We start from the raw sequence: 11,852 nt of genomic DNA on the forward strand, positions 1-11,852 counted from the left end.
CCTGTATCTGCAAAGCAGCTTCGACGTTGCTTCTCTAGCTGCACTTGGAAGTTACAACGAGGGCTTGACGGTCGCCCCGGTGGGCTCCTTCACAAGTGTGGCACACCCGCAAGGCCTGCACCAGCAGCAGGGTCACAGCCAGTAAGTGCAAAACCAGTTACTGCTGGAACGGGGAAGGAACGTATTTCTCAGCTGCACTAGCTGTGTGAAATAAGTTTTCTTTTCAAGGCGGGTTATAATTTGTTTTCTTTTAGTAGTATTTCACTTTTGCAGTGTCAGAATTGTATTACCCTCATCTTACGGCCTTGAAGTTTGGTGGGGCATGAAGGAGCTTTCCTTTCCAAAAGGAAAAAAATGTGATTTAAGTTTAACAACATCTTGACCTGCTTTTAAGCTCACGTACTTTTTTTCCCCCCACACTTTTTTAACTTGCTTTTTCTCATATGTAAGCACAAAAAACTTAAATTATTCCATAATATATTGTTTGGTCATATTTAATTTGAGTGTGTCACTGTGAGACAGTGTATTGAGAGACTGAAGTTGGATCACATGTTGCTCCTTGAAGCATTTGAATTTTAGCAAAAAATGATCTTGCCCCTTGTGGCAAAATAAGTAACATAAAGGAGGCAAAATTAGAATTCTGCTTGGAGAACTGAGTAATTACAGCCTTCTTTGACTTTCTTTGGAACAAAGTGGTCATTTATTGTCCAGAATTTCCACCCCCTTCACAGCTGGTGACAAACTGCAACTGACGCTCTTAGCTGCAAATGAAATTTTAAAAGGGAGGAGAATATTGTTTGAAAATCTCAATGTCACTGGAAGATATAATTAGAAGCTAAATAACTATTTATTTTTCTTTTGCAGTGTCTCTGTTCGCTGTGGAAAGAAGCATAAGCTAGATGAAGAGGCGGAAGGGTAAATTAAATTTGTCTTTTATAGCCTGAAAAATCTTAACTTGCTGTTTGTTTTCTATAAAGATTCAAGCACATCTCACCTATAACATATGCAGGAAGGGAGTTTCTGTCATTGTTTCCATTTGGAACTCTTCCTCTGAATTGCACATGAGCCCAAATCCATTTCAGTTACCTAATTAATTGTGTAACACTGTGATTTTCTTGCATGGGTACCCACATTTAATAAGAGCAACGTGGATTTCTTTTCTTTGTGGAGGTTGTGTTCCATAGTGTGTCAAATCTGTTGAAACACACATGACTTTCTCTAATGATTTTTCCTGTAGAATGCCACACTTCTCTTTTGACAACTGTAAACTTATTTTGTTTCCTAGTTGCCCTGTGCGGAAGAAGAGACTGACAGGAGCCAAAAATTGCCCTTTGAATCCCAGCACTGAAGAATGGATTCTCTGTGCAGGTCAGCAGGCAGCTGGGGAGGTAGCAAGTCAGTATGGTGGCAGCGGTCCTGAAACTGCCATGTTAGAAATTCCCTGTGAAGAAATGGATCAGACAATGGGGGAACAGCAATGCGAGGTTGCTCGCAGGAAGCTTCAGGAAATTGAGGACAGGTAAATGCAGGGGTTGAGTAGACTGGCTTTGCTTAGCTTTCCCTTTTTTTGGTGGGCATTAATGGGTAAATTTAGCACTTAGCAGTGTGATAACACTATTGTAAGTCTCAAATAAACCTTCTGCTCCAGTTATTTCTTTTTAGGCTACCTATGATCCTGTGAGTCTTGGGGCTGATACTATGATCTGAAATTGAGGGTGCTAGAGCAAGAGATGATGAATAAATTACCACCTTTTCACAATCATTACGCAGCATCAGTATACCATAATGGAGTTTTATGCTCTTTTGTGAGTATCCAGAGCTCAAATTTTAACTGATATTATCTGGTCAGACTTGAGCTCTGTTTTTTCAAACAACTGCAGCTTGTTCTGTGATTAACACTTCTAAATGCTCAAGATACATGTAAATTTGTCAGTATAAAGAATAGCATGAACCAGAGAGATTTCTCTGCACATATGCAATAAGACTGAGGTTCATCTTGCTGTTAAACACCAGATGGTTTGATCTTGGGGTAATGGGGTGGCTATGGGCAGTCTATTGCAATCATTTAATAAAGGTACTGTGCATTCTTGCCTTTGAAAGATTTCTGGGAATGTCACGTGTCTGAATATATCAGTTGATTGCAGTTGAGCTAGAATTCTAAAATATCTAAAATGATCACTGCAGACAGTTGTTAGAAAAGCCAAAAGTTATATAAATTATAAAACAAGATTTTTTTTTAGATGCTTACTCCATAGATGGTGCGTGAAGGGAAGCAAGGTACTGTTAGATTATTTTATTTTTTCATGGGTAAATCAGAGTAGTGATATATGTCTTTATTATCTGGCTATATCTGCATTACAAAGTCTGTTTTGGACCTCTCAGAGGATTGTTCCACATCCTTCCCAGCTACTCTGCTAAGTTTTCTTTAAAAGGTTTACCAGAAATGAAGGAGATACCTCCAGTTTGTTCTAAATGCTTCAACTTTTTGCGCTTTTTTAATCTCTGAGAAATTGGTGCAATGTCATTAAAGGTTAAGAACTGTGTTCAGTAGCTTTTCAATAATTCTCAAAGCTAAGATATGGGGAATTGAGCAGGCAAAGCTACTGCATGACTGAGTCTCACTCTTGTAATGTGACTGAATCGTACAGTTTCCCCTGAAGTGAATTTTTTTATTTTCTCTTAGTGTATGTCTGCATTGTGCACTGCTGGACGATGCAGGGATAACAAAGCTAGCTCAGGTACCAGAAGTGGCATAGCTGCTTAAGTGGCTTCTATACTAACAGTCATTCTTAGGGTATATTGGCCCAAGAGAGCCTCATGTTAACATGGCCCCGCTGCTTCTGGTACCCAGCCTAGGTCCAATATCTACACTGTACAGTGCAGTGCATGTAGATATAACTGTAGTCTGCAGTGGATGTGCCTGTTAACAGTATGCTCAATAGTGTTTATCTCCCTCTTCCCCCTCCATTCCTAGGATAATTGATGAAGATGAGGAAGTTCATGCTGATGGAAATGTTAGCAATCTGCCCACTCTTATCCTGTCAGATACCCTTAAAAAAGGGATGAAGAGGGATTTTGGTGAAGTCCTGACAAAGAAAATAATAGAATCTATGTAAGTTCTGGAGGAAATCATGGTGCTATGTAGCTAACACGTGCAAATGAAGAGAGACCCACTCTCATGTTTGTGGAGATGTCCGTAATGACTGCATGATGCAGCCAGTGTTGTATAACAGACCATTCATCTGGTCAAAAATAGGAAAAACTATCCTAATGTAAAAGAGAAGTAAGTGTAACTATAGTGGTCATCAAGCTGTCTTGTTTTGTACTCCTCAGTTGTACAGAGTGAAATTTGTTGAATAAACCATTATATCTTGATTTTTATGTATGTGAGTTTCCAAAAGAAGAATGTCCTGAAGTATGACCAACAATGGCCATCAAGTTTGGTGCAAAAGAAAAGAAAAAAATACAGGGTTAGAACTAGAAGTAATGGAACTAGTTAAGGAAGAGGAAATTTAATAGGGGGAAGAAGAAAAAAAAAAAAGGTATATTGATTCTGGAATATAGTTCCAGGCTAGCACAAAGCATGAAGATACTCACTGGTCTTCTGCATTTAATAGTTGTGATTAGAGAAGTTAAATTTAACTGAGACTCCATCCCTTCTAGGAGCCGTCCTTCTATGGAGCTGGTGCTTTGGAAACCTCTTCCTGAATTTCTCACAGATAAACTGAAGTCTGTTTCTGTTAAGAACTTCAAGGAGCAGAGTACAGAAGGGTGTCAAGCTAAGCAGTCAACACCAAGAGCTGCTTTTGACTCACAGACTGAAACATTCCCTGAATCACAACAGACTGACATGTCTCCAGATCCATATGCTAGTTTGGGAATCTCTGGGTGTGCAGAAGAAGAAATGGAATTGTAGATGCCAGATTTTAGACTGGAAGTGGTGAGCTTCTGATTTTTTTTTGTTGCTGTTTTTTGATTCCCTCTTTCTTTCTGGTTTGATGTGTGAATCTGAAGTTTTTATTTGTTTTTGTTTTTCCTACTAACAATCATAAGAAAGTGGATTGGCCAGGCACAACTTAAGGAAACTGAAAAAATCCCCCACTCTGGTCTGTTAAATATTCTTGTTTTTACTGAGAAGGTAGTCCAAAGGCCTCTGGAACAAGGAAGGACATCTTGCCTAATGGTGAAATATTCTCTTAAATGTCCTTGCTAAAGTATAAAATACAAATATTGAATGTAACTGTGGTTTAAGCCACATCTTTCACTTACAGAGCCATTAAGACTTTGGTGCACATACTATGCTTGGTCAGTTAGTTTAATTTGAATTCCAAAAAGGTATGGAAAGGAAGAAATACTTTTGGGTCTAGTCACAGATAAAAAAGCAATCCCTATGGAAATGCAGCTTTTCACGCTATTTCATCTGTGTCTGGTTTGTACCTGATGTAAACCCAAATGTAGAAATGATACATTCTGCATTGTGGTAGGGAAGGAATGTCACAGCTGAATATAAGCCTCTTGCAGCTACTAACTTGCAAGATATCTACTAACTTTAGTCATCTTTTGTTCCTTGGCTCCTAAATTGTGTTTGTGGGTTTTTGATGCCCCCTCCCCAAATGATGTAAAGTCTGGAGAAAAGTGGTTCTCAGCCAGTTGATTCACATTTTACAATGTACTGTGATTCTTTGTATGCATAGAGTTGGAAAGTCAATTGAAGACAGTATAACTTCTGATTAAATAAATGGCATCCTTTAATTTTTATAAATGTGGTAAGTAAACCAGATAACAGGGAGCTCCTTTCTGGTGTAAAGAGGGTCAAATGCTGATTATCATCTGTAACCAAGACCCAAACTTTAAGACTGCTGGCATTGGTGGTGAATTAAAGAAGATGCTTGTCTTCTTCCTGAGGGAATCTAGACTTAAAATTTAAGCCAGAACATGTGCCATTAACATAACATCACGTAGTTTATACAGATGTATGCCAAAAGAATTTTGTACCCTGCTTACGGTGTTAAGAAAAGGAATCCTCAATGCGCAACAGTTGCATTATGCTTAAAACCCTTAAACAAGGCAGAGTCCTTGAGCTTTCTCAGAGATACCTGAATTGAGGCTTTTTGTAAGAAATTCCTTTCCAAGTAATAGGTTCTGTTCAGTCTTAGCATCCCAGTCTGGTTTTGACATCTTGCTATGATGTCATCTAAAGGAGCAAGTACACAGTATGCAGCTGTTTGCCTAAGAAAATCTACTCTTCCTTTGCACAGCTAATTGATGATCTTTTTGATGGTATTTTTTACTGTTGAATAACCCATAGTCGATAGTTTAAAATCAAGCTTCTCTTTTTGCAGTCATCCTTTTCTTTTGGCTGACAGCAGAAGCTTTGTTCAAAAGATACCCCAATTTGTTAAATCCTGTCTATCTTGCTGCTCTTGCCAAAGGTTGTGTGAAATTTGCTGTCTCTTGCTAAAACATTTCAGAGCTTCACTAAAAACATTCCAGCACTTCAATAGGTATTGCTCCGGAAACCAATGTATAACTTCACCATTCTGGAACTTTTATTAAAACTGAGAACGTGTGCAGCTTTATCTTGCTATTATGTTTAATTTCATTTCGGGGTCTGCTATAAATCTTTTGCATGTAGTGTGTAAAATTTCTCATGTATTATTAAGCTGCTGAACGTGCTTGAAATCTACAGCCTTTGACATGCTACATTGCTTGAGTATGAAGTAAAGCAATGCAGTTTGGAAAAGGCTGTAGTCACTGCAGGTAGGGAATGTGGTGCCTCCAAATAATTACCTGTTTTTAAGCTTGCAGAATTATAAGTGAAAGTTCAAGGTTGGAACTGTTTTAGCTGATAGCTCTGAATCCTAAATAAACTGAAAAGAAAGGATAAAAAATTGAAAAATTTGATGAAACTATCTCAGCAACACTAAAATTGTGACAGAGGATGCAGAAGACTGTGGGAGGCCTAAATATGTCAAATCTAGGTGCAGGTTTTTTCCTCTTAAAAATGAAAAATTGCATATCAAATTTGCAGAATAAATTTTTGTACATGGCTTTTAAGCATGCATTTTCCTGTTATATTTGTACCAAAGGTTGACTTTCAGAAGTGTGTTTCCTCTTAATCTTTGATGCTAATACAGCATCACTGACCCCTGTTATTCTGCTATCTGGAGTAAAAATATAGTGTTGGACTATTGACAAAGACCATGAGATAGGGAAAAAACTCTGTCCAATAAATTTGCTTTGGTAGAAAACATTTTAATTTTTCATAATTCATTTCTGCCGTTGTGATAGGAGAGAACAAGGTTGGATCACTGACATTGATGGGGGACGAAAAGAGTGGGGTAGAGCAGGTATAGAGTACTTAGGAGGACTGGGCAAGATTCTTGCTAGAGTGATCATTTGGAGAGCGTAAGAGAGAACAAGCTACTGGGTGTTTTCAATCTTCTGTATTTGTAACAGTTTCATTTGTTGTTGGCTTCCTTAAAAGACTTTTTTTAATGCTGTTTACAAGTGGGATGGCAAATGTGATGCAGTATTAGGAAAAACTTTATTTTGAAATATTTTGAAATATGGAAGATCTGATTCTGGTCTGTCTTCTCTTGGGACCAAATCACCCTTTGTATGTCAGTTTTCAATAAATTTTCTAAAATATTTTTTAGACGGCTGTGTTTCATTCCTAATAAAAGTGAAAACCTTGAGATCGTATGTCTGGTCCTTCAACTGGAGGGTAAAATACTCTCTCGCCTAAGAAGATTTTAAATTTAACTACGTAGTCTCAAGGGCATGTCACTTTACTCCATGGTGTTCAAGAGGACAGAGGGGAATGACAACAGGGTACAATAAACCTGAAGCTGCCAGAAATGAAGAGTTGCTGTAAGTCTGTCATGACCCAAAGGCCTATAACAAAGCAAAGGGGTACCAAAAGGTGTGGCTATAGCTTCTGTTTTCAGATCTTTCATTTTACTTCAGACTTAAAATTAAGAATGTCTAGCTTGTTTAGTTCCATATAAAATAGAAATGTTTGAGTAGAGTTTTAAAACAAATTTCATTTTTAGTAATTATTTTATTGGAATGTAACACTCTCTGTTCTTTTGTTTAACCAGTTCTGTTTAAGAGTTTTTCAAGCAGATGAAGGATAAAATGGGTGTGCTAGACCAGTATTACCTTTGCTTTCAAAATGAGGGAAAAAATAACACTTCAGATTTATATTAGAAAATAGCAGTAAACCCCCCTGAGGTTTCTAGGCCAGGGCAAACATTGACTTGCTTAAATTGTACTGTGGATTTAGACAAGACAAATAATTCTCTGATGCAGAGTCGGGGAGAGGAAAAGAACAGTGTAAAACCCAACCCATTTAAGATTGTGTAAGGCTCTCTTGGCTGGCTAAGAGTCCCTGGGGGGGTGTGGCTGAGAGATTGTAGGGATGGGAGGAAGATCTCAGTTACAGCGCCAACCCTGTGGAGGGGGGCAGAATTTATTTTGGCATGGACTTGGAACTGGACTTGTCATTGTTCCAGAGCCTGTGTCTTGTAGCAGTTAGCTAGAGCAGATGTGTGGCTTCCATCACAGATGATTTATTTAATCAAATGCAGATGTAACATACATGTGAACCACTGGGTCTGGATCCATGCTGCTTGTGAGGCAAGCAGGACTCCAAAACAGAAGTTAGAGCAACCAGAAAGCAGTCCTCTTAAGGGAACATATTGCAAAGGTGAAATCTGCTGCTCTGTGCATGTTTTACTTCTGCTGCGCCAGCTTTGCCTGCATTTAGTTTAACTTAGTGTCTCTCATCTACAGGAAGATCTAGGTTGAAGATCCTCTGCTGACAGTTTAAATTCTCATGCTTTAATCTGTGCATGTTGATGTGTTATATAAATACATATATTTAATAAAAAAACCCCTCATCCTGCCCTGGTAGCACCTAAGTGGACTTGATTCTAGTAAAAAATATTATTCCCAATAGATATTCTGAATACTATTAGGCTTCCAGATGCCCAACATGAACTATTTGTGTGCTTTTAGTGGAAGAGAACTCAAGAAATATTAGCAGCTTGTCTTGGAACCTAATGCTGCCAGTAAGTCAGGACAAAGCATGCAAGGAAATACCTGTAACTGTACAGTTGAAGAAGGGAAGCAAAACAGTGTAAACACTACTTCATTCAACATTTTTGTCTACTGTGCTTAACAAGGTTTGGGTGTGAACCTATTAAACAGAGTCCACTTCCAAATATGATGGAAATGTGACCATAACAGAACTTTCCTTGACATTTTTAGACGTTAAAAATTTGTTGCTCACTGAGACACAAAATGTGTTCAGCTGTGAGGTAAGATAAATAATGCACTGTTGAGCTGTCCGTGCCCACCAAGCATGCAGCGCTACACAGGGTCATGGGGTGGCAGTGCTGCCAGCATTTTAATTGGTAAATGGCATCTGGGAAGTTTGCTCAGTAATCGGAGCATGGAAGCGATTTTCAATAGGCAATGTTGAGCATTATCATTTCACTTCATCTGGCATCACCTTCACAATTCATCCAATACATGCTCACAGATGGTGCTGCAATGGTCGAACAGCACAGGTCTAGCCCTCCAGAGGCGGCCATGGTTGGGTGGTGGCTACAGACACCAACACGAGGTGCTTGGGTAGAAGAGCCCTGTCATGAAGGCAGCTTTGGAAGAAGGCAAAGGGGTGGCAAAATGAGAGGGTTTCCAGCCTTTCAGAGCAGCCTGTTGCAGGCGAGAAGAGAGGGACAGAGTTGCAGCACCAGTGAAGTGCTTCAGTCCCCACATTGAGGTGTTTCAGGCCACAAGATGCAAGTTAAGTGCTTTTCCTGCCTGCTAGGGCAGCAGCAGGACATGCTTCTCATGCAGTTACTTCTCGAGCAGAAGACAGTAGCTTTCTGCTCCATGCCACTCACCCCATCCACTCTTACCCATTTGGCTTGTTCTGTCTGGGGTAGCACAAGGATGATTGCAGTGCTCTACTTCTGAGACAACTGGCAGCTACTGCAATTACAGTGGGGGAAAGGGGATCCACACCACCGGCTGCAGTAGCAGCCTTTGCTTCAAAGCATTTGGCTGCCCTAGGGCAGGCTCTTAAGTTGAATTCAGTCTACAGGAGACCTAAAAAGCTTGTATGTACAGCTATCAAACTATACTTTACTCAAGATGCTTGTTCAAACCACCAACTACTTTAATGAATCACAGCAATTTAAAATCTTAAAATTGTGAGCGCTGATCTTTCTTATACCACAGGAACAGAATAATTACTGGAGCAGAAGCCTGCCTAGCAGCTGAGAACTGTAGCTCGGCTGGCCTAAGAACAAAGGAAAATAATATGCAGTATTCTTACTCTGAACATTGTCTGAAGCAGTCCTTTACAACACTGGATTTTCTGGTGGTGATCTTGCTTAAGGCTTAAGCACAGGCAAGGCTGATAATTGGTAGGATTTTTTGCTTAGGATGGCCATGTCTTGTGTGTATTTGTATTTCTCTCAGCGTACCATTCATGTACAGCTATTGGACTTCAATGTCTGTCAGACATGTCCATGGTAGCAGCTCCTTCAGTTTTTCCAACAACTTTTGTCTTAAAGAAAAGCACAACAGCACATACAGTTGCCTACAGCCATTTCCTGCCCAGACAGCTTTTCCAGTTGTTTTGGGGTGTTTTTTTACAAGCAGCTATGTTTTCCTGTGCCCCTCTGTAATTTGGTAAAAGATTGCCTTATTTTGGTCTTGGTTTGGGCTGAATTACTCCTGTTGAATCCTTGGGTTTAGTTACTATAAAATGTGTGTATGATACTGGTCAGTGCTTTTGTAATGGTGTATCAAAAGCTGAATGTAAGAATTGTAAACTTCTTCCTTATTCACTGAAAACAAAGGTCACACTTTCCTCAAGAAATCTGTCACAACCAGTATAAAGCAGTCTATCTTATGCAGTTTGCCAAAAGATTTCACATTTACTCTTCACCTCCACTCTTCCTCATCCTGTCAGTTAATGTTTCTATGTCTTAACCTGAGCTAGCATGAAAAAAAGAACTGCCTTAAGCATTGCTGGGGAAAAAAGCAGCGTATTGGGTGTTAACAGTCTGTGAGCTTTAAGCTACTCTTTACTTTGCTTTTGGCCTTCTTTTTCCCCTCAAATTTCTCAAGGAAATGACAAGATTTCTACACTTTTAAACATAAAGGCTGGAGACACATTCTTTGGTGAAGATGCCCCAAGAGAAACCTAGGAGAGTTGTGGAGGGAGGGAACAGACACAGATGGACATTAAGATTTTCCAGGGCAGATTCTTGAAAGTCCAGTGAAGGCTTTTGGCTGTGCCCCATTTCTTTCTGCATTAGTTAGGCTAAAACACAACTAACCCAAACCAGAAAGACTTGGCCTTAACAGTATTTTTAATAGCAGAAAATGTATTTAAATCAACCCATAATATATGGCAAGCCCTCTTACCTCTGCTCAGTCTTCCCAAACAAGGGAAGAAAGATTTAAAAAGATGTTCAGGCAGCAAAAGTATTAACTTTATATAGTTCATGTCATTAATTAGTTGATTTCCACTTCTTTTGGCAAAGGCCTTACTTTCAGTAGCTATTAAAATGGTTGGTTATCAGTTGTCATGCTTAAAAAGTGCTTGGTTTAGTCACAGTAGCTTGTCTAGGTGCACCAAAAATGCAATTCTAATGCTAAAGATCACAACAGTGAAACTAGACTGAAAAACATCCTTGATAATCTGAGATATCTTAAGAGAGATAGTGTATCTCACCAAAAATTCCACTTCATCTACAATTAGGATCAGCTCCTGATGAAGCAAAAATAAGCAAAAGCCTCATACAGGAACAGGCTATGTCTACAGTGACTCAGTCTCGAACATCAAATTCACAAGAATACACACATTGCCTAGAAGTACTGCAGCACTAGAGAGACAGTTCCATCAATTACTATGTTTAGTCTTCTATTGCACTACCTTTCAGAGGCCAGATGTTGTCTGTGTGAGAACAGCAAAAACAGCCACAAGAGCAGTGGGATGGGCTGCACATCTTCAGTGGGCTAGTTTCAACCTTCCCATAGCCCTGAGGAAAGCATGTAAATACCAGTCCTTTTACAGGTGCTGCTTTCCACTACTACATGCTTATCCCTGTAAACTACCTCTTTGACTTCTAGGCTAGAAAATGTAGAGCTGAGTTTTAAAGAAATGAAACTTCTTCCTTACATTATTTCTGCCGTACCTAAATTAATTTTTAAATTCTGTACGAATTTCCAATAATGACAAAAGTAATGCAAAACTATGGGTCAAGTTCTCACTTGTCCATTTGCTTTTTGGACTCACAACAACATGTATTAGGTACTAAGGGTCCTCTTGCAGTCATACCTATTTTCCAGCTTGAAAGTAAAGCAACTTATTCTCAGACTATTTCAAGTTTAATTTTTTTAATCTGAGTTTCTGCTGTGTTGCACAGCTGTAGTTTTGAATGCTATCCCATATTAAGATAGAATGCTTTTTTACAAGCTACGTTACTTATGTTTGTAATCCAAAGAAGTCCTGTCACTTTGAATGTTAGTGACCAATACCCTTCTGTGCCACCACCCCCTTTCCCTTCCTCCCCCACCTCAAGTTATTTTGGCCAAAATTTAATGCAGGACATGAAATAGCACTGAAACCAAAAAGAGTTGTGCAAACACCTGGAACAGCTCTCTCACTTTCAGTATAAAATTTGTTTCTTCTCTGTCACTCCAAGGGTTTTTGTACTGTGATGTTGGAACAAATGGATGAGGACAATAGAGAGAGTCCTACTGCAGTATTGGAAATTAGCTCCTGCAAAGTAGCTAATATGCTACAGGAAATCCTGTAGTCACAC

At 39.2% G+C, this 11,852-nt stretch overlaps 1 protein-coding gene across 1 annotated transcript; it reads left to right on the forward strand.

The window, feature by feature from the left end:
* Positions 1-13: 13 nt before the first annotated feature.
* CCDC117 (coiled-coil domain containing 117) lies at positions 14-4,084 on the forward strand (the record flags this gene model as incomplete). Its single annotated transcript, XM_010296035.1, has 5 exons — positions 14-141; positions 865-915; positions 1,286-1,519; positions 2,975-3,112; positions 3,664-4,084. Coding segments are annotated over 5 exons (804 nt in total), but the record flags the coding sequence as incomplete, so codon positions are not given.
* Positions 4,085-11,852: the final 7,768 nt, after the last annotated feature.

Source organism: Phaethon lepturus, unplaced genomic scaffold, assembly GCF_000687285.1.
Source record: "Phaethon lepturus isolate BGI_N335 unplaced genomic scaffold, ASM68728v1 scaffold44961, whole genome shotgun sequence".
In the NCBI taxonomy this organism is placed as follows: domain Eukaryota; kingdom Metazoa; phylum Chordata; class Aves; order Phaethontiformes; family Phaethontidae; genus Phaethon; species Phaethon lepturus.